The 27,589-nt window shown below is 43.9% G+C and overlaps 2 protein-coding genes across 3 annotated transcripts in view; one reads left to right on the top strand and one right to left on the bottom strand.

The window, feature by feature from the left end:
* The window catches only part of hoga1 (4-hydroxy-2-oxoglutarate aldolase 1), a 98,194-nt gene extending 80,416 nt beyond the window's left edge, over positions 1-17,778 (top strand). The window contains exon 8 of one of the 2 annotated variants that reach the window (XM_047366859.1): positions 17,625-17,778. In XM_047366859.1, the coding sequence (XP_047222815.1) occupies positions 17,625-17,763 (139 nt within the window). In that variant the 3' untranslated portion in view covers positions 17,764-17,778. Of the gene's footprint in view, positions 1-638; positions 688-17,624 lie in introns of those variants that run through there. The other variant, XM_047366865.1, reaches the window with a different exon arrangement.
* LOC124869121 (MORN repeat-containing protein 4-like) overlaps positions 1-27,589 on the bottom strand; it is a 61,817-nt gene that overhangs the window by 22,140 nt on the left and 12,088 nt on the right. The window contains exon 3 of the mRNA XM_047366866.1: positions 2,761-2,875. Coding sequence (XP_047222822.1) covers positions 2,761-2,875 — 115 coding nt within the window. The remainder of the gene's footprint in view (positions 1-2,760; positions 2,876-27,589) is intronic.

Raw genomic sequence — 27,589 nt, 5'->3', positions numbered from 1 at the left:
GTTTCAGAATTGTGGAAGAGGAGGAAAATAGCTGAAGAGTATTGGACACACTCGCACATAATGTAGTTATACACACCTATGTATGTATATAAATGTTCTCATTCAGGCACTAAATTAATCTGTAACTGTTCTGGTTTCTTAATTTCATACTGATAACATTTAATTCTTTTTGGAAATTTCCCCAGATTTAATTTCAGAAATGTGGTCACCTTCTATTAAACAGTGAAATGACAAAATGGCCAGCTCATCCTATTTAATTCTCAGGACAGTAGTAAAGAAATTAGCAGCTAGTGTGGCAACTAATAAAACAAGTAAACAATAACAAATATTGGACCCAAAGTAAAGCTTATAGGGCAGAAACAAGTTAGCAACCTACCCTGCTGACTGTAGATGAACATCAAAGAAAAGGTGATGCAAAATTACCAGACATACTAAAACTGGAGATAGTTGCTGCTAAATACATTTCTATGAACCATATCCATGTTTACACTGTAAAAAAATCTATTTTAGAATAGAACAGAATAATCCCTTCTTAGTCCGTCAGTGTATCAGCAGCAATGTGACAGTCAAATGGAAGCACACAGACACACACACTAAAACCCAATCCATTTATTGTCTGTACCTGCGTGTCCTTGCAGGGTCATCCATGGGCCAGTGCATAGCAGTTATTAGACGAGAGGTGGGGTACACCCTGCATAGGTCGCCAGTCCATCACAAGGTAACACAAAGACACACAGGACAAACAACCATGCAGACACATACTCACACCCAAGGGCAATTTACAGAGACCAATTAACCTAACAGTCATGTTTTTGGGCTCTAGGAGGAAGCCGGTGTACTGAGACAGAACCCATGCATGCACACGCCAATACTGATTAAACTAAAAATACTTAATAAAAAAAATCCTAGTTATTAACTTTTATAAACAATATAAACATTTCTACTTAAATTTTGTTGTTTATTGTTTCGCTATACAAGGTGACATTTTAAAATTACATTTTTTTCTAAATAAGCACTAAATTGCCTATTACTAATTAAGACAGTGAAAATACTGTCATACTGTAACTGGTTATAATTTTCTGCTTTTAATTATAAATGACCCTCAAAAAAGTTGCCACAGTATCAAAAATGGTATCAAACATTTTTTCTTAGTTTTAGAGTTTAAAATTTTAGTATCATGACATCCCAATGTCATAATAATAAACAACGTTTCTCACAGTGGAACAGTAAACCTTGTTGGGGTCATACATTTTGGTCTGGCAGTTCGACATGCGCAGCTCAGCAGACGTCGCAGCTCTGACGTCACCCTGGATTATAAAACCATTTCCAGCGTGTCTCACAGGACGACACATCAGAGGCGCATATCTGGAGAGAGAAAAGTGCGCAGGCGAACTTTTTTCTCCACACGGCCATTCCCGGAAGACCTTGAAAGCTGGAAATCTGTCTGATACAAGAAGGTCAGAAGATTCATATACCGATCGAAGACCACGCCAACACCTGCGCCCGTCAAAACCCACAGAGGTCTTATTTCCAGGGAGACGAGTTTTCCTCCTTGTTGATTCAGTCGACTAAACGGTTCTTCATATTATCCCTTCTTGGACAATTGAGAAGTTTACCCCTCAACCGGTGGAGAGAAGAAATCAACGTCAAAGTAATTTTGTTATTTTTTTTACATTAAATGGGATAGGTGCATTTAGAAGTCTGGGCAGGGTGAGGCATAGATTTAGAATCACCAGTGGTTAATCCAAGGTATCAGCTTGTTGCATGCAATACTGATTGAAGTGTTTTTATGCTGAGCTGTTTTGATTTGCTGTGTAAGGTGCATGTTCATGTTTTGTCCGGTTGATCCCAAATCAGCCGGGAGTTAGAAGTTGGATTTTTAAAGTTTTCCATTCAAAGCAACTGCGGTCTGGGCCTCGCCAGACCACTCCTTTGTTCCAGTTTTACTACTGGAGTTTTTCCAGTGAGTTCTCACCTCAGAGTTTTATGAATCTTTGTTCAAGATCAGCTGCTAGTTTCTAAGGCGCAGCCCACCGTCTATCAGCTGATCGCCGCAATCAAGGCATCAGCACATCAGGAGGACTTCTCTTTCCATTTAACCCAAATTGCACATTTTGTCTATAAAATTGCTGGTTTGATCTTCATAGACACTCAATGCGCATATCTTTTCTTTTATTATTATTGTTAGGTAGTCATTTTTATCCCCTTTATGTAGAATAGTGCTTGTTAGTTAGGTGAAGGTTTTTGGACCAGAAAGGTGGTATATTAGAATTATATGGCTTCAGTGAAATCTTTATATATATAATTAAGAGAAGCATTTGTGTTTATTTCGTGCAAGAGTGATTTATCAGTCAAAATAAGGTCGAAGTTCCCCCACCTTCGGTGAAGCGGTTGATTAAACAGTGACATTATCAATTATTAATGATATATGACTAATTGTAATTATTAAGAGCTTTGAGCCCATAATCACAACACCAGAGGACATCTCTGATTTCTATTCGTAAGTAATGACTTTTGGTTAAGAAATTATTTTCCTGAATTATGATTTTAAATTATAATTTTTGATAAATATTAATTAATCCATAATCATAATGCTTACAACCTTAAATACTGGATTGCTCTGGCATTGTGATAACAAACACTTAAAATTCTGATAAAGCAGAGAAAGCATTTCATTAGTCCAGCCATAACACAATAATTTTAAAATCAAAACAAATACAGTGTTTTACTTCGGAAAGGGAGATGAAATGAGGCATGTACCTGGAGCCATCAGGAAAAACCAGCACCCCACAGCCGTTAAACAGGCCATTCTCAAACTGTCCAGTGTAGCACGTCCCATCACTGAAGATCAGCTGTCCCAGACCATGACGCAGACCTGCGGCAGGATGCAAAATAAAAAGCAAAATTCATAAAAACAAATAGGCAGCTAGCATGACAAGGATGAAAAACCTTTCCAAGGACCAAAAATGGCATTGCAAAGGTTTTTAAGCATTAGGACCACCATAAATTACTCGTACTCGTCGTCTTCCGCTTATCCGGGACCGGGTCGCCAGGGCAGCAGACTCAGCAGAGACGCCCAAACGTCGCTCTCTCCAGACACCTCCTCCAGCTCCTCTGGGTGGAGCCCAAGGCGTTCCCAGGCCAGCCGAGAAACATAGTCCCTCCAGCGTGTACGGGGCCGTCCCCTGGACCTCCTCCCGGTGGGACGTGCCTGGAACACCTCCCGAGGAAGGCGTCCAGGAGGCATCCGGTATAGATGCCCGAGCCACCTCAACTGGCTCCTCTCGATGTGGAGGAGCAGCGGCTCTACTCCGAGCCCCTCCCGGATGGCCGAGCTCCTCACCCTATCTCTAAGGGAGTGCCCGGCCACCCTACGGAGGAAGCTCATTTCAGCCGCTTGTATCCGGGATCTCGTTCTTTCGGTCATGACCCAAGGTTCATGGCCATAGGTGAGGGTAGGAACGTAGACCGACCAGTAAATTGAGAGCTTTGCTTTTCGGCTCAGCTCTCTCTTCACCACAACGGACCGGCACAGCGCCCCCATTACTGCAGCAGCTGCACCGATCCGTCTGTCGATCTCCCGCTCCATTTTTCCCCCACTCGTGAACAAGACCCCGAGATACTTAAACTCCTCCACTTGAGGCAGGAACTCCCCTCCAACCTGAAGAGGACAAGCCACCCTTTTCCGGTCGAGTACCATGGCCTCGGACTTGGAGGAGCTGATCTTCATCCCAGCCGCTTCACACTCGGCTGCGAACTGCCACAGCACATGCTGTAGGTCTTGGCTAGAGGGGGCCAGCAGGACCACGTCATCTGCAAAAAGAAGAGACGAAATCCACTGGTCCCCAAACCAGACCCCCTCCGGCCCTTGGCTGCGTCTAGAAATCCTGTCCCTAAAAGTTATGAACAGGACCGGTGACAAAGGGCAGCCCTGCCGGAGTCCAACATGCACCGGGAACAGGTCCGACTTAGTGCCGGCAATGCGGACCAAACTCCTGCTCCACTCGTACAGGGACCAGATGGCCCCTAATAAAGGGCCCCCGATTCCATACTCCTGGAGCACCCCCCACAGAGCATCACGAGGGACACAGTCGAATGCCTTCTCCAGGTCCACAAAACACATGTGAACCAGTGTGGCAAACTCCCATGAACCCTCGAGCACCCTGTAGAGTGTATAAAGCTGGTCCAGTGCTCCACGGCCGGGACAAAAACCACACTGCTTCTCCTGAAGCCGAGGTTCGACTATCGGCCGGACTCTCCTCTCCAATACCCTGGCATAGGCCTTACCAGGGAGACTGAGGAGTGTGATCCCCCTGTAGTTGGAACACACCCTCCGGTCCCCCTTCTTATGTTGGGGGACGACCACCCCAGTCTGTCAGTCCAGAGGCACTGTCCCCGACCACCACGCAATGTTGAAGAGGCGTGTCAACCATGACAGCCCTACAACATCCAGAGATTTGAGGTACTCAGGGCGGATCTCATCCACCCCCGAAGCCTTGCCACCACGGAGCTTTTTAACCACCTCGGTGACTTCAGCCTGGGTGATGAAAGAGTCCAACCCCGAGTCCCCAGCCTCCGTTTCCACCACGGAATGCGTGATGGCAGGATTGAGGAGATCCTCGAAGTATTCCTTCCACCACCCGATAATGTCCTCAGTCGAGGTCAGCAGCCTCCCACCCCCACTATAAACAGTGTTGGCGAAGCACAGCTTCCCCCTCCTGAGGCGCCGGACGGTTTGCCAGAATCGTTTCGAGGCCAACCAGTAGTCCTTTTCCATGGCCTCACCAAACTCCTCCCAGGCCCGTGTTTTTGCCTCTGCCACAACCCGGGCCACGGCATGCTTGGCCTCACAGTACCCATCAGCCACCTCAGGAGTCCCACAAGCCAACCACAGCCGATAGGACTCCATCTTCAGCTTGACAGCATCCCTTACTGCCGGTGTCCACCACCGGGTTCTGGGATTGCCGCCGCGACAGGCACCGCAGAGCTTACGGCCGCAGCTGTGGGCAGCAGCATCGACAATAGATGCGGAGAACATGGTCCACTCGGACTCTATGTCTCCAACATCCCCCGGGATCTGGACAAAGCTCTCCCGGAGGTGGGAGTTGAATACATCCCTGGCCGAGGGCTCCGCCAGGCATTCCCAGCAGACTCTCACTATGCGCTTGGGCCTGCCAAGTCTGTCTGGCTTTCTCCTCCTCCAGCGGATCCAACTCACCACCAGGTGGTGATCAGTGGACAGCTCAGCCCCTCTCTTGACCCAAGTGTCCAAAACATGCGGCCGAAGGTCTGATGATACCTCCTGCCTAGGGTGTCCTGGTGCCAAGTGCACTGATGGACACCCTTATGTTTGAACATGGTGTTCATTATGGACAATCCATGACTAGCACAGAACTCCAATAACAAGACACCACTCGGATTCAGATCGGGGAGGCCATTCCTCCCGATCACGCCTTTCCAGGTGTCACTGTCGTTTCCCACGTGGGCGTTGAAGTCCCCCAGCAGAATAATGAAGTCCCCGGGAGGGGCACTATCCAGCACCCCCGACAGGGACACCAAGAAGGCCGGGTACTCCGCCCTACCGCTCGGCCCGTAGGCCGAGATGACAGTCAGAGACCTATCCCCAACCTGAAGGCGCAGGGATACGACCCTCTCATCCACTGGGGTAAACCCCAACACGAGACGGCTGAGCTGGGGGGCAACAAGCAAACCCACACCAGCCCGCCGCCTCTCCCCGTGGGCCACTCCAGAGTAGAAGAGAGTCCAACCCCTCTCAAGTAAGTTCCAGAGCCCACGCCGTGCGTGGAGGTGAGCCCGACTATTTCTAGTCGATATCTCTCGACCTCCCGCACAAGCTCAGGCTCCTTCCCCCCCAGCGAGGTGACATTCCACGTCCCTAGAGCCAGCCTAAGCATCCGGGGATCGGGCCGCTGAGGTCTCCACCTTTGTCCGCCACCCAATCCTCTTTGCACCGGTCCCTCACGGTTCCCCCTGCAGGTGGTGGGCCCACTGGGTGATGGCCTCGCGTCTCTCGTTCAGGCTTGGCCCGGCCGGGTCCCGCGAGGAGCAACCCGGCCACCAGGCGCTCTCAGGCAAGTCCCGACCCCAGGTCTGGCTCCAGGGTGGGACCCCGGCTCCACCGTACCGGGCGACGTCACGTGCCTCGATATTTTCGTCCTCATGAGGGATTCTTGAACCACTCTTTGTCTGACCCATCACCTAGAGTCTGCTTGCCATGGGAGACCCTACCAGGGGCATTTAGGCCCCAGACAACATAGCCTCTAGGACCATTTGAGCACTCAAACCCCTCCACCACGTTAAGGTGGCGGTTCAAGGAGGAGACCATCATAAATTAGAAATATTTAAATAATATATGGACTGGTCAAACATGGACTTAATTATACATTGATCACAGATTCCTACAAGCACAGTTTTGGATTTGTAGTTTTTCCTAATATGTTGTTAAATTCATATGAACTCAATATCATGTATCATCTGAGCAGGAATATAAGGACTCTTTGTTTAATGTACTGTAGTTAAGTTTCATGCATTTAGAGTTGTCTTCATTTTCTGAGTTTCTCATTTGTGGTTTGTCTTACATGGTTAGGCTAGTCCTTTCTGTTCTCTTTGCTTCCTGTTTTGTTTTTCTCCTGTTTCTGAGTTTCCATATGTCTTGTGGGTTTTGTATTTTGGGGTCTTCCTCATGTTGAATTGTGTTCTGTTTGCATACTTCATTACAGTTTCAGCTATCTGTGCATTTAGTATGAGGGGCAGTTAGGGACATTATATCTCTTACACACACTACCGAAACACTCTCACACAAACTACTGAAACACTCTCACACAAACTTCCTGCATGCACCTCTGCCTCCTGTCTGCCTGCAACTGGGTCACCTAGACGGAACTGTTGGACCACTTGTTTGCTGAGTATTGGATTATCTGCACGTTGTTGGACGTCACTGTGCCCCTCCAATGGCATCGGCCATTTTGTACCCAGGACAGCCCGCTCCTACATATCCCATCGAGCATTGCGACTGATATGACTGGGCGTCCCCAGTCTGACGTCACAGGATGCTATATAGGAGGCGCTCATGTTTGAAAACTCGCCTTCTGCTGGAAACCAGATCTGGTGATCGAAGCGCACCACTTTAAGAGAGGAACTCTGTGAAGAGTTTCATTCATTCTCTCTCGTTGGACAACGAACTATTCATAACTGAAGTCTGTGGACTAAGAAGGCCAGAGGTTTCACTTTTGCCGATCGAAGACGTGAGTTAACACGTAACTGGAGACACGGAGCTTCGGAGAGACGTACCGCTACCGTGTTTCATTTCCAAGTCGACTTTGATGGTCAGATCATATTTTTCCTTTTTGTCAAGAAGACCGAAGGACAAAGACTGACCGTTCCCCTGAAGTTAATTGTGGACGCACAATTAACTCAACCCCACGTTTCCTCGCTCGAATTCCCTCGCTCAGGAAGAAGACGACACAAGTAAAACCCATTTCTTTTTTTATTTCTTTATTAGAAGGCCTGGGCAGGGTCAGAGGTTGTAGAAGCGATCAGAATCGCTAGTTAGGATCTCATGTGTTCTGAATAATATGTGCATGTAACCTTGCTTGTTGAAACTTTGATGTGTTATGTGATATCGGGACCCGCCGTGTCCCCCAGAGCTGTTTGTGTTTACTATCTGAACGCGGGTGCGTTGCAAAACTGGACTGTTAAAACGACCTCATGGTAAAATTCTCCATTTTACCTTTGTCTTCAATCTCACTGTGCTAGCTTGCCGCCAAAAGTTATCAACCCTTTGTGTTCAGGAGTAAAGGGGGAAGTTTTATGATCAGAAGAGCTATTTTGCAATATAGAATGAGGAAATATTTCGGGCTATAAATATGCTAAGCTGATACACCCTAAAAGGCTTGTGGCAATGGCAGTGAAAGGTGGTCCTATAAAGATCCAACTCAGAGGTATCAAGTACACTTTACAGATTTTCTTTGGCAAAAAAAATATTTTTCCCTGCAGATGACAGTATACACAATGGTGTGGTGGTCTGCCACATTATATCCCAAATGCATCGAAGTTAGGAGTCAGTGTATGTTGTTTATACACATTTGTATAATTTGTCCCAGATCAAATGAACATTACTAGTTAAATCAAATATAAACATTACATTATCTGGTTTTGTGTAGTTTTGCCTGGGATACCTTGTGGAAAATGACAAGTATGGATAATGCAATTAACATTGACCTCCAGTATATATATATATGAAGAGAAACAATGAGTTTGTGCTTAAAGAGTACAGCCTATAACAGCTGAAGGTTACTGTCTTATGTGGAGCACAAGCCTTACAGAAATGTACCCACACAGTTAGGGATGGGTACCTTACACATTTGTACCGATACGGTACTGATACCAGTACTCCACAGTACCAGTTTGCGGTTCTTTGTGTGTGTTTATGTTGTAATAAATGTTAATTGTTTAAAAATAAAATCTCAAAAATGTTCAATTTAACATATTTATTTCTCAAAATATAAACTTTAATGAATATATCAAAACAACATCCAGCTGTTTGTATTGTAACATCTCAGTTGTTTCAAACATTTCTTCAACATGAAGTGCAAGGCCAAATATTGCAGCGTAATCTGCACCACATTTTGAAAAATGGAGCCATACTTTCCATCAGCCATGCTTTCTTGACTGTACCAGCGGCTACTGACGTCATTGCATTCTTGTGTGTGCAATGCTGTGTTCATGTCCAGCATGGAAAATCGCTCACTCTTCCACTCCCTCACAATGATGCGTTTGTGTCCAGGTCTAGTCTTACAATCATGTTGAACTCAAGAGCAGAAGCAAGATGCTAAAAGACGTCTTTGAAATCCCTACAATGTTATCATGGAACCTACAGAAAGCTCTTGCTACTGTTGATGTGTAAGTGGGTGTCTCTACAATCAGAAGAGACTGTCCATGTTTAACTTTCATGCTAAATGTGCAAGGGGCAAACCTTTGCTAGAGTGGGATTTCTGGAATAATGTTTTTTTGACAGATGAATCAAAAACTGAATTATTTGGACACCAGAACAGAGTTTTGTATAAACCAAATACAGCATTCCAGGAAAAGAACCTCATAGCAGATGTGAGGTGTAGAGGTGGTAGTGTCGTGGTTTCAGGAAGCTTTGCTGGAAAAGGATTTGGCCATCATAGAATCCACTACAAATTCTACCATGTATCAAAGGGTGTTTAAGGAAAATGTGAGGTCATCTGTAAAATAATTAAAGCTGGAGCAGAACTGCACCCTACAACATGACAATGGCCCACAACATACCAGTAAATCCACCAAGGATTGGATTAAAACTAAGAAAGGTAAAGTCATTGGCAGACAGACTAGCTATTAGAGGGTAGGGTGTGCTAACTTTTCCTCTGTTAAAATTCACGTTGTAGATCACTGTTGTTTAATCAGTAAAACTAATTAAAAACTTTGTTAAATGTAACAAAATAATAGTTTTTTTCTAGAGATTGTCAGGATCTGTGCCATGTGTTTTTTTGGTGCTGTATACTGTGCTTAGCCTCTAGATGGTGTGGAACCTGGAGGAGAGGTGACAGGTGTTCTCTATCCCTCTGATTACCTGCTGAGGAGTATTTATGGAGGAGGCTGCCAGCAACTCACTGCCGGAGCGTTGCCCTTAGTGGTTTACCTGAACCTGACTTTGCCTTCTGCATTGAACCTTGCCAGGATTACCATCTTCTGGAAAGAAGCTATCCAGCTCCATGAACAAAGACTCAAGCCTCTTATTACTTTGTTGGATCACACCAGCTGGCAGCCTCCTGATTCCTTCGTTCCTTGGATCTCCTTCTATGAACACTGTCCACCCGCCTCCATCCACTGCACCAACTTCAGAAACTCTTGGACCTACTAAACATCCTGGCACACCAGTATTCACCATCTCCTGTCTCACGGGTAAACAACCCCTTGGTCTCTCCACCCCCCTCTGGCGGATCGCTCCATCAATTCAATAAGGCAGAATTATTAAAGAATTTAGATCCAGATTTATCCCTTGCTGACCGTTCTGTTTATTTTACAGTTGGTATCCCGGTTCCAGTTCCCTGTACATTTCATTACACTGTAAATAAACTCATTACCGTTAAACCCAGTGTCCTGAATTGCTTTCTGCATGTGGGTCAATTCTGTTCAAAACAATATGACAGAGATAAACATAAAATAAGATTGGACAGTGATATATAAACATTTCTAAATAAGGAACTAAATATTTAATGGTGTCCAAATTCCTTACATGACTGTAGTTGCATGCAGCAGATATTAAAATCTAAAGATGTGAGTATTGTTATGATTTGGGGTTTTTTGGTTTTGAGTTTTTTCCTTATAAGTTTTTCACTGCTCAAGTTTTGAATCATGCTTCTGTTTATTATTTTCCTGTTTATGCTTTTGTTTCATGTTTTTCTAGTTATATTTCTGTTAGTTTGTTTCCTTGGATTTGCGTTCTGTTCAAGCCATGTTTTGCTCCTGTCACATTGTGTTCTCTGTTAATTATCTTTATCCGGTTCACCTGCTCCAAACTAATCTGTCTCCTAGCTCCACCTGGTTTACACTCCATATATACACACCTGTTCAGTTAGTCATCGCGGAAACATTTCTCAAACCAAGTCTTGTTTTTTGATCATGCCATGCCTGTCTTGCCTGCTCGTTTGTTGTTTTGTTCCTGCCTCCTGCTGTGAGTGAGTTTTTGTTATTAAACCTTTTGCACTTACCATCACGCTGCCTGCTCGTCTGCATTCTGGGGTCCTATATCTCGCAAGCCTTAACAGAATGTTTCCATCAACCATGGACCTTGCAGAGAAACAGAAGGCAGAAGCCTTGGATCGCTGGGTTGAACGGCAGAAGGAGGAGGCGATGAGGAATCTGCCGACCGACCCGGAGGTTCTTCTCCACTCCACTGCTGCTGGAGCAGATGGAGCGTGAGGCGGTTCAGCGCCGTTCTCCGCCTGCTCCCCTGGCTGCACACTCTGGTCCGGCAGTGAAGTCTTCGGCCTCCTCCCGCTGCAAGAGACGTCGGCGCGGAGGGCCTTCCTGTGGTTCAGCTGCCGAGGAGGTGGTTTCCCTGCCAGCCGACGTGAGGGCTGCGGCAAGTAAGCCCGCATCTTCGTTTGCCACAGCACTGTCTGCCAGGCTTGCTGCAGCTCCGCCCATGCCGTCTTCGCTCGCTCCAGCCCATGGCACTGAGTCTTTGCCTGATGAACTGGAGGAGCGGCTAAGGTTCTACGCACGACAGATCAAGAGCTTTAGGAGGACCAGTCTCATGTATTCCTCTCCGGAGCTGATGGAGAGGATCAGGCAGATGGAGAGGGACTATAAGACTGCAGTAAGGCGGTTTTACTGCCGTCCACCTCCTTCCACGCCAGGACTCCAGGGAGCCGCTGCTGCTGCAGAGCAGCCCACGCCAGGTCCACAGCCAGGTCTACAGCCTGACACACGGCGCAGAGGACGTCGTAAGAGGGACGCCCCGGCTCAAGTCATCGACGGCCCCGGCGACGCCTCTGCCCACGCCGCTGAGGGTCCTGCTGACGCCTCTGCCCACGCCGCTGAGTGTCCGGCAGACGCCTCTGCCCACGCCGCTGAGGGTCCGGCTGACGCCTCTGCCCACGCCGCTGAGGGTCCGGCTGACGCCTCTGCCCACGCCGCTGAGGGTCTCTGCGACGCCTCGGCTCACGTCACTGAGGGTCTTGCCGATGCCTCAGCTCCTGCTCACGTCACTGAGGGTCCCGCCGACGCCTCAGCTCCTGTTCCTAGTCTGCAGGGGTTCAGTGAGGAACTGGTCCTCGTTCTGGCTTCTGAACCCTGCGACGAGGGGTTCGAGGAGGAAGCGCCGTCGAACCCTGTTCATGAGGGGTTCAAGGAACAGTTTGTCCTCGTTATGGCCTCTGAACCCAGATCTGAGGGTTCGCCTGGCTCTGCTTCAGCCTCTTAGGGTTCACCTGGATCCACGCCTCCGGAGTTCCACAGAGTTTCTGGGGGGTCCTCTACTCTGCCCTGTCGGCCTCCTGACCTACCTGCAAGTTCCTGTCGCAGGCCGCCACAGCTTCGCCGCCGACCGCCCAAAACTCTGTGGTGCAGGTCCGGTCGCCCGCCGGAACTCTGTGCCTCCTGGGGACAACCTCCTGGTCGCCCGCCGAAACTCTGTGCCTGCTGGGGACGACCTCCTGGTCGCCCGCCGGAACTCTGTGCCTGCTGGGGACGACCTCCTGGTCGCCCGCCGGGACTCTGTGCCTGCTGGGGACGACCTCCTGGTCGCCCGCCGGAACTTTGTTTTTGTTTTTGACTTCTAAGGTCACATGTGTCGAAGTGACAGGTGATAAAAGAAAAGCCACTTAAGGGGGAAAGTTACAAAAATGCAATGGGACAGGAGAGACAGTCAAAGACCATTGGTCCACCTTGCACATCAATGCACTGCTTAAGGTTGAAGAAACAACGTTATGAACTGCTGAGTGAAGAAGCGAGAACAGATATCTTCAACATTGTGGTCCATGCCCTCCTGGGAGACACGCAAGCTGTAAATCCAGACTTTAGTGGAAAATGTAAGAGGTTAGTCATAGCAAATTTGTCATTTCTACTGCATTCTTGGCTTATAAGCCCGTACATTATTGGTTTCTGTCCATCTTAAAACTTAATGTGTCTTCATTGGCTATTTTACTTTCCTTTAATTGCAGATGCCTATAGAGCAGAAAAAGTTGTTGTTGCATTGAGGAGAAAAATGTCTCTCTACCTCTTGCAACTGGCATATACAGGTCCTTCTCAAAATATTAGCATATTGTGATAAAGTTCATTATTTTCCATAATGTAATGATAAAAATTTAACATTCATATATTTTAGATTCATTGCACACTAACTGAAATATTTCAGGTCTTTTATTGTCGTAATACGGATGATTGTGGCATACAGCTAATGAAAACCCAAAATTTCTATCTCACAAAATTAGCATATCATTAAAAGGGTCTCTAAACGAGCTATGAACCTAATCATCTGAATCAACGAGTTAACTCTAAACACCTGCAAAAGATTCCTGAGGCCTTTAAAACTCCCAGTCTGGTTCATCACTCAAAACCCCAATCATGGGTAAGACTGCCGACCTGACTGCTGTCCAGAAGGCCACTATTGACACCCTCAAGCAAGAGGGTAAGACACAGAAAGAAATTTCTGAACGAATAGGCTGTTCCCAGAGTGTTGTATCAAGGCACCTCAGTGGGAAGTCTGTGGGAAGAAAAAAGTGTGGCAGAAAACGCTGCACAACGAGAAGAAGTGACCGGACCCTGAGGAAGATTGTGGAGAAGGGCCGATTCCAGACCTTGGGGGACCTGCGGAAGCAGTGGACTGAGTCTGGAGTAGAAACATCCAGAGCCACCGTGCACAGGGGTGTGCAGGAAATGGGCTACAGGTGCCGCATTACCCAGGTCAAGCCACTTTTGAACCAGAAACAGCGGCAGAAGCCCCTGACCTGGGCTACAGAGAAGCAGCACTGGACTGTTGCTCAGTGGTCCACAGTACTTTTTTCGGGTGAAAGCAAATTCTGCATGTCATTCGGAAATCAAGGTGCCAGAGTCTGGAGGAAGACTGGGGAGAAGGAAATGCCAAAATGCCAGAAGTCCAGTGTCAAGTACCCACAGTCAGTGATGGTCTGGGGTGCCGTGTCAGCTGCTGGTGTTGGTCCACTGTGTTTTATCAAGGGCAGGGTCAATGCAGCTAGCTATCAGGAGATTTTGGAGCACTTCATGCTTCCATCTGCTGAAAAGCTTTATGGAGATGAAGATTTCATTTTTCAGCACGACCTGGCACCTGCTCACAGTGCCAAAACCACTGGTAAATGGTTTACTGACCATGGTATCACTGTGCTCAATTGGCCTGCCAACTCTCCTGACCTGAACCCCATAGAGAATCTGTTGGATATTGTGAAGAGAACGTTGAGAGACTCAAGACCCAACACTCTGGATGAGCTAAAGGCCGCTATCAAAGCATCCTGGGCCTCCATAAGACCTCAGCAGTGCCACAGGCTGATTGCCTCCATGCCATGCCGCATTGAAGCAGTCATTTCTGCAAAAGGATTCCCGACCAAGTATTGAGTGCATAACTGTACATGATTATTTGAAGGTTGACGTTTTTTGTATTAAAAACACTTTTCTTTTGTTGGTCGGATGAAATATGCTAATTTTGTGAGATAGGAATTTTGGGTTTTCATGAGCTGTATGCCACAATCATCCGTATTAAGACAATAAAAGACATGAAATATTTCAGTGAGTGTGCAATGAATCTAAAATATATGAATGTTAAATTTTCATCATGACATTATGGAAAATAATGAACTTCATCACAACATGCTAATATTTTGAGAAGGACCTGTAGATGTAAACTACCAGTGTGAAAGAATCTTTTCTGTTCATGTTGACATCGCCCCCAGAACCATAGCCTCATTGTTGGCTGTGGACTTGAAAACCAAAACTGATCTCCCCAAACCCAATATCAATAAGACTGGTAAGTAGGTTATGGTCACAGGAAGCTGAAGAAGCTCTGCAAGGTTGCTTTGAGGCTACAGACTGGGACGCACTGTGCCAGCCACAAGGAGAGGACATCAATGTCATGACTGAGTGTGTAACCGACTATATAAACATTATCCCCACCAGAACCCTGAGATGCTTCCCCAATAACAAACCTTGGATCACCAGTGACCTGAAGGACCTGCTTAATAAGAAAAAAAGAGCCTTCAGAAAGGGAGACAGAGAATTATTGAGGAGTTTACAGAAGCAACTTAAAGTGAAGATAAGAGACAGCAAGGAGATGTACAAGAAGAAGCTGGAGAGCAAGCTCCAGCAAAACAATATCAGAGATGTGTGGTCAGGGATGAAGAAGATCACAGCCTTCAAGCAGAAGGATGGTCAGACCAATGAAGGTCTGGACAGAGCCAATGAACTGAACACATTCTTCAATAGGTTCAGTTCAGAAACAAGCTACGCATCCTCCTCTCCTGCTCACAGCCAAACACCTCAAATTGTTTATCTTCCACCTCAGCCCTAGACCCTTCTGCTTCTACATGTTTGCCTTCAACCATATTAGAAGATGCTGATGCTTCCTTTGCTTCCCCCTTCCACCTGTGTGTCTCAAGATGTCAAGTGAAGATGCAACTGGAGAGACTGACGGAATAAGGCTGCAGGTCCAGATCATGTCAGCCCTAGAGTCCTGAAGACCTGTGCAGTGCAGCTCTGTGGGATTCTGCAGCACCTCTTCAACCTTAGCCTGGCCCAGAAGAAGGTTCCGGTGTGGAAGACCTCCTGGCTTGTTCCGGTACCAAAGAAAACTCACCCCTCAATGACTATAGACCTGTTGCCCTGACATCCCACATCATGAAGGTCCTAGAGAGACTCCTGTTGGCCCACCTGAGTAAGCAAACACTAAACCATCAGGACCCCCTTCAGTTTGCTTATTGCTGTGGAGTTGGAGTTGAAGATGCCATCATACACCTGCTTCAACAAACCCACTGTCATCTGGACAGCAGCACTGTGAGGATCATGTTCTTTGATTTCTCCAGTGCATTTAATACAATCCAACCTGATTTGCTTTGTCAGAAACTCCAGAAGACTCAGGTGGAGGCCTCAACAATCTCCTGGATCAAAGACTACCTGACAAACAGACCACAGTTTGAGAGACTGAAGGGTTATGAGTCTAACCAGGTAGTCAGCAGCACAGGAGCACCACAGGGGACTGTACTCTCACCATTCCTCTTCACTCTGTACACCTCAGACTTCCAGTACAAGACAGACTCCTGTCATCTGCAGAAATACTCGGATGATTCTGCAGTCGTGGGGTGGATCAGAGATGGACAAGAAGCTGAGTACAGGAAGGTGGTGGACCACTTTGTGGCATGGTGTGGAAACAATCATCTCATTTTGAACGTGATTAAAACAAAGGAGATGATTGTAGATTTTAAGAGAAACAGGAATAAGTCAAAAACTATTTCCATCTACAAGAAAGGACAGAGCAGACTGTACTTCTTGAGGAAGCTTAGGTCCTCTGGTGTTTGCAACAAGATGCTGCATATCTTCTATAAGTCTGTTGTGGAAAGTGTGATCTCTTCTGCCATCATCTGCTGGGGAAGCAGCATCAGAGCCAGGAACTTCAAAAAGCTCAACAAGCTGATAAAGAAGGCTGCCTCTGTTCTGGGGACTCCTCTGGAACCTCTGGAGATCATTGTGGAAAGACGGATTCTTCATAAAATGAAGAACATTATGGAGAACCCTGAGCATCCTCTTCATGAGACTGTCCTACAACAACAGAGTGTCTTCAGTCAGAGGCTTCTTCAGATCTGCTGTAAGACGGAGCGCTACAGGAGATCCTTCCTGCCCACAGCCATCAGCATCTACAACGGCTCTTTGAGGAAACCTTCAGAATATGAGCTATAACAACATTTAATTTCCCTTTGGGATTAATAAAGTATTTTTGAATTGAATTGGATTGAATTATATATATATATATATATATATATATACCAACATTTTACCAGGTAGAAAAATTGGTGACCACAGTCCACGACCTTTGGGCTCTCAAGTACTTGGCAGATGGTCAAATCCAGTACAAGGATTTTGAGTCTGACTGGGGGGACCTGCAAGTCAGCATCCCTTTTTTTGTCGTGCTATCGCTGTCTTTTATTTTTTTGCAAGCTATTCATGCATCTGGTTGAACTTACTGTTACAATATCAATAAAAATAAGTTTGTGCTTGCTAAAAAAAAACTTTTCTTGTTTTCTGGAAGCATTCAGCTATGACTTAGGCTGTTATGCAATTAGGCTAATGATTTAATAAGAAAGATTAAAGTAAATATGCCATGTTGACAAAGTGTGGAGGGTGAGAGAGTTAATGCTGACTTTCAACCAGGAAAAGGTGGATTGCTTCCTCTGGGTTAGGGGTCATTCTTTGCCTCAAGTGGAGTTCAAGTATCAAGGTATCTTGTTTATGTGTGATGGTAGGATAGAGCAGGAGATGGATATACAGACTAGGGCATTATGTGTCGTAAAATGGGCACCACCATTCTATGAAGAGGTGAGGAAAGAGATGAGTCAAAAAGCAAAGCTCCAGATTTGCCGATCAGTCTATGGTCCAGTCCTCACCTATGGTCATTAGATATGGATCATGACCAAAAAGCCCATGGCTCATTTCGATACAAACTTACCCGACTAATTTCACTCCAGGGTCTTTACTTTCACAGGTGGTCCTGGTCTGGGAGTAGGACTTTTTTAAGATTTGCTAAAGGGGCGGGGATGTGTGCAGCGAGGCATTGCACCACCAGCTGCAGTAGTGGGGGAGGTTACCGTACAAATTTATATATCATTAATTTGTGACAAAATTTAGTTTTAAGATTTTTTTAAGCGATAAAGTGGACCTCAATACCTCAATTGTGCAGTCAGTTCATTAATAATGAGCCTACTTTGAAATGCAGTACTGATAATCAGAACACTTCAAATTTTCCATGTACATAAGAAAATACACATTTCCCTCAGATTTGCTTTTTATGTAAACCTGACTTAGTGGTGTGTGAACTCTTTATCTTTTTTTCTATTTTTCATATTTTTATGTAGACAGCTCTGCGGGGGAGAGACAACAGTTCCAGGTTTGGATGCAGTTTCCCAAAAGCTCCCAGTGATCCTCTTTACTCTCGTGTCCTGCCATCATCCGCTCCACTGTCTACGCATCTTCGCTCTTTACATCTTTACATAAATATTTATCTGTTTTTTATTCAAATAAATAAAACCTTTACTTGAAACATTTTTCTGTTTGTGCTACAGTTATCTGATAGGATAAGCTAAGAGCAGTTTAGGATTTACTGAAGGAGGGTCCATGGCAAAGGGTGAAGCAGGGTAGAGGCCAGTAAGCATTGTCCATCTCAGCTAATGGCAAAGTAAATTAGGCAGTCCATCTGTCAAGCTGCTTAAAGAGCTGCTCTCTGTTTTTGCAGGAGATTTGTGAAAGAGATTTGGCAGCTTTGCATTCCATTTTCAAAGACCTTCTTTCCTGAAACTCCCTGCATCCATACATGCTGGCATATGCCTGGATATGCACAAGCAAGGGCTAAGTATGGCTAAGGAAGAGAGCCAACAGCATTTCATGTCCAACTCTCTGTCATGGAGGAACCCTAACAAGTGAATAACAGCCTCTGGCAGACATTTCATGGACTGGCTACTGAAATTTAACAATCCATAAAGTGTCAACAAGGGTGCAATCATTTGGCAACAAAGACCAGCAGTAGTGTCTTCCACCAAGCGTTACAACATCTGTGACAAATATGTATAGGATTATCAAATGTAATAAAATCAAGTGGCAGCAGTTTAAAGATCACTATGAATATAGCAGTTTATTTTTCACTCAAAGCACACATTATTTACAGACTGTTGAAGCTAGGGACAGCCATTTCCTTTCATCTCCTCCATTTGGTCCCTGTAGACCAAACTTAATCTGTCTTTCAGGTTCTTTATAACGCCTCTCTCTTAGCTCATGTTGGGTCATGGTCTCTGGCTAATTACTATTTAGCTGAATTTGTCCGGCTTTTATGTCAATCAATAGCGGTAATGCATAGATGTTAAATGACCGCACAGGCAACGAACAGTAGTAAATGACTGCTGGCTGTGCCTTGGCTGTTGTGAATGTACCGGTCCTACTTCCTGTAACCTGATAGCCCCCGGCTTGTCTTGAGCCAGCACTTGACTGAATTATTCATACGACAAGGAAGACCTCTGTCTGACACACACCTACATGTTTGTGTGCAAACAGTGACTTTGCATGCAAAGACACAGAGACAGTCTGTCCTCCTGACAACACCAGGCAAAAAAAAAAAACGCACAAACTCACACACAGTAACATATTACTGTTTGCAGTGTTAATTCAACATTTCACGCTCAAAAAGAACACAATGTGTAATCACACATATTTTGGATGTGGCAGAAAATAATAGCTTCTTAGGGAAAAACAAATGAAGTGCTACCAAATGAACTCCCAACAGAAAATAAAGGTGTGCTGATATTTGGAGACGCACACTGTGAGCAAACTTCAGAATATGCTAAGGCATACGGTGGTTCATAAAAGTATTCGTACCCCTTAAACGTTTCCACATATTGCCACATTACAACCACAAACATAAATATATTTTATTGAAAATGTATGTGAAAGACCAACACAAAGTGGCATACAATTGTGAAGTGGAACGAAAATTATACAAGATTTTAAACTTTTTTTACAAATAAAAAACCAAAAAGGGTGGTGTGCAAAAGTATTCAGCCCCCTTTACTCTGAGTGCAACCAATTGCCTTCAGAAGTTGCCTGATGATTGCTAATGACTAAAGAGAGTCCACCTGTTTGTAATCTAATCTCAGTACAAATACAGCTGCTCTGTGACAGCCTCAGAGATTTAAGAGAATATTGGGAAGCAAACAGCTTCATGAACTCCAAGGAACACACCAGACAGGTCAGGGATAGAGTATGGCACAACTGTAAACCTAATAAGACAAGGTCGTCCACCTAAACTTACAGGCCGAATACGGCGAGCACTGATCAGAGATGCAGCCAAGAGGCCCATGGTGACTCTGGAGGAACTGCAGAGATCCACAGCTCAGGTGGGGGAATCTGTCCACAGGACAACTATTAGTAGTGCAATGCACAAATATGGTCTTAATGGAAGAGTGGCAAAAAGAAAGCCATTGTTAATAGAAAACCACAAGAAGTCCCTTTTGCAGTTTGCCAGAAGCCATGTTGGCAAACATGTGAAAGAAGGTTCTTTGGTCAGACAAGACCAAAATTAAACTTTCTGGCCAAAATGCTAAACGCAATGTGTGGTGGAGAACTAACACTGCACATCACTCTGAACACACCATCCCCACTGTCAAATATGGTGGTGGCAGCATCATGCTCTGGGGGTGCTTCTCTTCAGCAGGGACAGGGAAGGTGGTCACCTAAACCCAATTGAAAATCTTTGGCAAGATCTGAAAACTGCTGTTCACAAACGCTCTCTATCTAATCTGACTGAGCTTGAGCTGTTTTACTAAGAAGAATTGCCAAAAGTTTCAGTCACTAGATGTGCAAAGCTGGTAGAGACATACCCTAAAAGATTTGCAGCTGTAAATGCAGCAAAAGGTGGTTCCACAAAGTACTGACCAAATCATATTACAACGTGGGAACGTGCGGCCTGTACAAGTACAAAATTGGTTTTCTTCCTAAAATTAGAGCATGCGGCTTTTAATCAGGTGCGCTCTGTAGTCCAGAATTTACGGTAATTGTTTTCAGGCTAAAAAACGCATGCTTAGAAATCAGTTCTCAAATAGTCTTAATGTGACTAAAGACCATAGAGCAAGCAAAAAAATCCAGGTGTCATTATTGCCTCAGTATTAACACCACATAAAGTCTATCACTAAATCAGCCTGCTACCATCTTAAAAACATGGCCTTAATGAAGGGCTTCCTTTCAAAATAGGACACAGAAAAATGGGAGCATGCTGTTAGTTGTAGTACGTTAAATTATTGTAATAATATTTACTGGTCTTTTTTAAAAACATCAACTGGGCAGCTGCAGGTCATCCACAAAGCTCCTCCCAGAGTCCTGACCAAAACCAGTCTAAATAATCAAATTACACCAGTCCTTCACCACAATGGCACCATTTGTAAAAGTATATAATTTAAAATCTTGTTAAATGCATATCACAGTGGTGTGGTGGATAGAACTGCCTGAGGTTTGTGTGGAGAAAACATGTTCTCCATTTGCACGCCTGGGTTTTCTCCAGGTGGCCTAGTTGAAAGGCTGTGCCACTCACCCGTTAACTGTTAACCTTTTTTTAACGTCACGCACAAGTGGCAAAAGATTCAACATGGTTCCTATCATTGGTTTTGATAGTTGGAGTATGGCAAGTGAATTTCATCATAAATTAAAACATGTCAGTCTTGACACGAATGTCTACTGTCTACTTTAGAATTTAAAATAAGAAAAGAAAATTACTTTCCTGATATTTATATATACATTATTTCTGTGATAGAAATGTTCACAGAGCAAAGCTTGAAGGCGATCAAAAGTCAGAGTGCTGGTTGCACTTAAAAGCCGGAAGTGATTACTGGTAACAACAACTTGAGTGGATGTTCTGGTTGTAAGGCGACAGGATTGTAAAAAATTGTCAGTGCAGCCAATGACACTTCATACTCTGTTAAGTAAATATGTTTGTCATGCCACTGAGCATTTATCTCCAAGTACCAACAAAAATTAAGGGTAGAATCATACTCTGAGACGTGAGCGTATAGTGGACACATTATTATTTGCTCAAAATAATATGCACACAGACATCAATCTCTCACTAATATAACTTCATTAGATGGTCAAAACTAATGGCATCAATCAGTGTGTCAAAATGAATGTGTTTCCTGAAACCACTCAACAACTATGCTATACATCTCAGAATGCTGTCAGTAGGGAGGAAACACACTAACAGGGATGGATAGGTTTTGGTTTAGCCAATAAAATTATAAGCTGCAGAGTCCATATACAGTCATTGAAAGACATTAGAACACCCTTTAAAAGACATGTTTTTCCAACATATTTGAAGATATTTAAATATTTAACATAACTTTTTAAAATACAGACATTTTCAAATATTATCACCAGCAATTAGAACTGTAGAAAGCACCTGTTAAAAACCTTTGCTAAACCTAATTTGAAGAATTGCAATTTCTGGTGATTAATAAATTAGAACACCCCCATCTTTAAATGGATAAAATGACAGGCAGGCATGTCACATCAGGTGACCAAGGTTAGATCATCATTATACGTTTGGTGTGCTCCTGACTGTTTAAATGAGAGTGAACAACATGGTGAGATCAAAAGAGCTGTATGAAGACTTCAGAAAGAAGGATGGATAAGCTTATAAGGATTGAAGAGGTCTGACATTATTTCAAAACAGCCATTCCACTTTTCTGAAAATAATCCTTTAAAACAACTGTCAACATTCTCAGATGTGGCCATCCAAGGATGCTCACTCCAAGAGCACACCATGTAAGACTAATAGAAAACTCTATAACCCCTACAATGTCATCATAGGACCAACAGCAGGGTCTTGCCACTGTTGATAAATCTTGTTAAAGTGCATGCTTCCATAATCGAAAAGACAAAGCCCAGATTTTCATGGGATATATGACAATAAAGAATCAAGAAAGCGTTGCTCTCTGAGAAAAACACAAAGACTAGACTGAAGTTCGCCAGAGAGGCTATAGGCAAACACAAAAACTTCTGGAATAAGGTTCTTTGGACAGATGAGTCTTTAACTGAATTAGAATCCTGTTTGACATAAACAAAATGTGTCATTAAAGAAAAAGTATCATGATGCAAACAGGAGGACGTTTCAGGGTTTGGGAATACCTTGTTGCAGCAGAACATAGTCATTATGGAATCTTCCATGAATTCGACTGTCTATCAGAGGGGACTTGAAGAAAATGTGAGATATCTGTAGAAAAATTAAAGCACTTTGCCCTGCAACATGACAATGACCCAAAACATATTAGTAAATTCACCAAGGCTTAGCTGAAAACTAGGTAAGGAAAAGTCCATGAATGAAGTTAAAGCTCAGATCTTTATCCTTTTAAGATACTATCACATACGACAGCGAGGTGTGGGGCGAGCTCTTCTTAGACTGATGTCAGAGACTGCATACCCTGACTGCAGGTTACAAGTCTGTGTGTATGAGTTCTGCTCCAGTCAGTGTTCAAAACCATCTGAACAACAGACAAACATGGGGCAACATGGGCATAGACAAACATTCACAACAAACATGGCCACTAAAGTGTCTGCTTCAATCTTTAATTGAATGGAGCTTTTAAAGTTTTTGAAAGTATTGGAAAGCTAGTGGTGTAACGTTTAAGAGTACTTAAAGTTAGGCAACAATAAATGTAGTTGGGATGTTGTGTAAGGTTTCGTTATGAATCACAGCAGCAAACAACAATGCATGATGAGAGACAGAAAAAGAGATGGTTAACGTAAAAAGCAAGGTAAGAAGTGTTTTAGGTTGCTGAAGGCTCTCAGATAAGTGGAACAATATGAATGCCTGCAACATGTTTCACTGAATAAATGTTTGAGGTGTTGGGAGTTATGATTATTGATTGATTAATCTTGATCAATAATTATAATTAAAAATCATAATTTGACAAAATCAATTTCTTAACCAAAATCCTCATTTATGAATCAAGACCAGAGATGTTTCTGGTGTTGTAATTGTGGCTCAACACCTTTGACAATTACAACCGTTAAATACTCCGTAATAATTAATAACTATTACCATAGACCGTTTCTGCCAAAACGTGGGGAACTTTAACCTTATCTTGACTGACGAATCACTCTTGCACAAAATAAACACAGAACGCCTTCTGTTATCATCTATGTGAATATTTATTAAATCACCGACTGATACAATCCGTTCTTCCGATTTAATAATCTTCACCTACTCAACATGCAAAGTTCTACATAAAAAGGGTAAAATATTTAACTAAGCAAAATAAAGCAAAACAGCAGTGGGTATGTATTGAATCAACCAGCAGTTATGGCAAAAATGAGAATATGACGAAGGGGTGTGGTGGTGAGTGGCGGGTGGGGCGCAGCTCCAACTGTAACTCAGTTATACTCAGTCATAAAACCTCCCCCAACTCCTGAGCAGACAAAGAGTTATAAAACTTTTGGTGGCAAGCTAGCAAGCAGTGAGGTTGAAGACAAAGAAAAATGGGGAATTTCACCATGAGGTTATTTTAGCAGTCCAGTCTCACAGCGCACCTGCGCTGGCTCACAGGTGGTAAATACCCCACAAAACACGCACAGAGCTGGGAGCGCAGCTGCTTCCAGACATCAACACGTCACATCAAAGTTTCAATAACAAGGTTACATGCACATATCGTTCGGAACACATTAGATTTTAACTAGCGAATCTCATCGCACTAAAACCTCCTACCCTGCCTAGGCTTTCTAAGAAATAAATAAAATAAAGGAATAAAGGATGGGTATTACTTGTTGTCGGCTTTCTTCTGAGCGGGGTCGAGCGAGGAACGGGGGGGAGTTGGAAGTTAACTGTGCATCCACAATTAACTTCAGGAAAAGCGGTCAATCTTCGTCCTCTGGCCTCCTTGGCGAAAAGGAAAAATATGATCTGACCATCAAAGTCGACTTCGGATGAAACACGGTGGCGGTTCGTCTCCTCGAAACTCCGTGTTTTCAGTTACGTGTTAAACTCACGTCTTCGATCGGCAAAGTGAAATTTCTGGCTTCCTAGTCCAGAAACCTCAGTTATGAATTGTTCGTTGGCCAACGAGAGAGAATAAATTAGATCCACTCGGGACTCTTCTCCAGGTGATGCTTCAGATGTTGGGAACCGAACCCGGTCTCCAGCTGAAAAGCGAGTGTTCAAAATGGAGGCCCCCCCTATATAGCGTCTTGTCACTTCAGACTTGGGACGCCCCGCCATATCAGTTGTAGTGTCCGACGGAATTTGTCGGAGCGGACTGTCCTGAATACAAAATGGCCAACAATGCCAGGAGGCCTGGTGGCGTCCAGCAACGTGCAAATGGTACAATATTCAGCCAACAAATGGTCCAACAGAGGGAACATTTAGAAGCAGGTTTGAATGATTGATGCTCTGCCTACATCAACAAGCAGACTGCTGCCTTCTGCATCTATTTTACATCTACTTTAACCCATATTTGATTGTGTAGATAATGTTAATATCTAAAGGAAATGAAAGTCTCACAAACTCATGCATAACACAAAAAGGAAATAAAATTGCTACAAGGAAATTGCTACAAGGAAATGTTACAGTCAAGTTGTTAATAGAAACTGATTTTTTTTTGGGAGTTGCACCCATGACTGAAATGATATGTAGTTTATCTCCATTACAGTCTGGACATATTTGCCATTAACAATTTACTGAATATTCAGACTTTTTTATGTGTAAATATCTAAAGGGGACCATGTTATCTGTCTTTGTCATGCTGGAGGTGTCAAGGTGGTACAATGCAATTATTTGTTAACATTTGTTTTTGCTATGCAATTAATAACAAAGCGTAGCAAACGTCTATAGTGCAAACTAAATAGGTTAGTATAATTATTGCAATTACACAGACTACAAATCATGATTATTGAATGGTCTATGTTAACCGTAGCGTGCCAAAGTATTTTAAAATATCACTTTATTCTCAAAAGCATACATGTTCACTTAAATGATCAAGTCTGATCCTGGATTACAGTCAGTTTATTTATTTTTATTTATTTATTTTTTTTACTTAGTAAACAGAAAGCAGTGAACTTCTACTTGACCTGTTTGTACAGTCTATGGCAATGGACTCCAGCAACAAGGAAGTAGCCACTGCCGGGCTCGCAATAGTCTTTATTTTGGCCCTGATACCGCGCCATCATTTAGTTTGATTTCCTGTTCATCACTCGTACAACCTGAATTCAATCAGCTGTCTTTTTGCCACTCTTTTGAGAGATAAATGACAACACCATGTCCTTAATGTCTCACTGAGGTTCCAAACCTTCTCCAGGGGCCCTAAACAAGACATGATGGGTACAGAAAGTCATACAATCACCGATCATATGCACAAAGTTAAGTATGGATGAATTACTGTCTGTGTATTCATTCATGAAAGGGGGTAATGATTAAGGTACAAGCATGGCTTGACTTTTCTCTCTGAGGTCGACAGAGATTACAGAGAGTTCCCAGCAGGCCCACCCCCAACAGCTCCGGAGGTTAGCTGAAGCTAACCTTGTTATTAAATCTTTTTTCACCTACTGTCATGCTGCCTGCTAGTCTGCATTCAGGGTTCGTCCGTTGCTCTAGTCCTAACATTTAAAGGGTGATTTTAAACACAGAAGATTGATCATAACGCGCTGTCCGCGCTTATGCATTTTAACCCTTTTATTAACGGTATTTTAAAGGCGTGTGTTTGATTCTGGTGCTAAGCTATAAGCTTCTTTTGTTAGCTTTAACTGCTAACAGCTAAGAACACGTGCTTGCTGCTAAAGAATATTTACCCAGAAAGGTTGTTAGTTTTCAATCCAGTAAATAATAGTCCCTAAACATTATTTTGCTACACTTGATAACTAAGTAACACAATTAAGCCCCATTTCTCCAGAAAGATTTGGCTCTTTTCCAAAATATTTCTTGGAATATTTTACCACATCCTTAATAATATTTCTTTGAATATTATTTTAATAAGTAAAGGCAGCTAATGAGACACCGTTGAGAATTTGTCATCCAGAAGGTTGGTGTTATTCAGTGATCATTCTTTAAAACATTATTTTATTAAAATAATATTTTATCTGATCTTGCATTGTGAATTGTGCCCAGAAGAAGGTTCCGGTGTTGTGGAAGACCTCCTGTCTTGTTCCTGTACCAAAGAAAACTCACCCATCAGTCCTCAACGACCTGTTGCCCTGACATCCCACATCATGAAGGTCCTAGAGAGACTCCTGATGGCCCACCTGAGTAAGCAAACAATGACCCCCTTCAGTTTGCTTATCGCTGTGGAGTTGGAGTTGGAAGATGCCATCATACACCTGCTTCAACAAACCCACTGTCATCTGGACAAAGCCAGAAGCACTGTGAGGATCATGTTCTTTGATTTCTCCAGTGCATTCAACACAATTCAACCTGATTTGCTTTGTCAGAAACTCCAGAAGACTCAGGTGGAGGCCTCAACAATCTCCTGGATCAAAGACTACCTGACAAACAGACCACAGTTTGTGAGACTGAAGGGTTGTGAGTCTAACCAGGTAGTCAGCAGCACAGGAGCACCACAGGGGACTGTACTCTCACCATTCCTTTTCACTCTGTACACCTCAGGCTTCCAGTACAAGACAGACTCCTGTCATCTGCAGAAATACTAGAAATACTCGGATGATTCTGCAGTCGTGGGGTGGATCAGAGATGGACAAGAAGCTGAGTACAGGAAGGTGGTGGACCTCTTTGTGGCATGGTGTGGAAACAATCATCTCATCTTGAATGTGAATAAAACAAAGGAGATGATTGTAGATTTTAAGAGAAACAGGAATAAGTCAAAAACTATTTCCATCTACAAGAAGGGACAGAGCAGACTGTACTTCTTGAGGAAGCTTAGGTCCTTTGGTGTTTGCAGCAAGATGCTGCATAGCTTCTATAAGTCTGTTGTGGAGATTGTGATCTCTTCTGCCATCATCTGCTGGGGAAGCAGCATCAGAGCCAGGGACTTAAAAAAGCTCAACAAGCTGATAAAGAAGGCTGCCTCTGTTCTGGGGACTCCTCTGGAACCTCTGGAGATCATTGTGCAAAGAAGGATTCTTCATAAAATGAAGAACATTATGGAGAACCCTGAGCATCCTCTTCATGAGACTGTCCTACAACAACAGAGTGTCTTCAGTCAGAGGCTTCTTCAGATCTGCTGTAAGACAGACCAGTACAGGAGATCCTTCCTGCCCACAGCCATCAGCATCTACAGTGGCTCTTTGAAGAAACCTACATAATATGAGCTACAACAACATCTAATTTCCCTTTGGGATTAAT

Source organism: Girardinichthys multiradiatus, chromosome 5 (assembly GCF_021462225.1).
Source record: "Girardinichthys multiradiatus isolate DD_20200921_A chromosome 5, DD_fGirMul_XY1, whole genome shotgun sequence".
NCBI classification, from domain to species: domain Eukaryota; kingdom Metazoa; phylum Chordata; class Actinopteri; order Cyprinodontiformes; family Goodeidae; genus Girardinichthys; species Girardinichthys multiradiatus.
The sequence above is the reverse complement of the archived record's forward strand: the minus strand, read 5'-3'. Positions and strand labels throughout refer to the sequence as shown.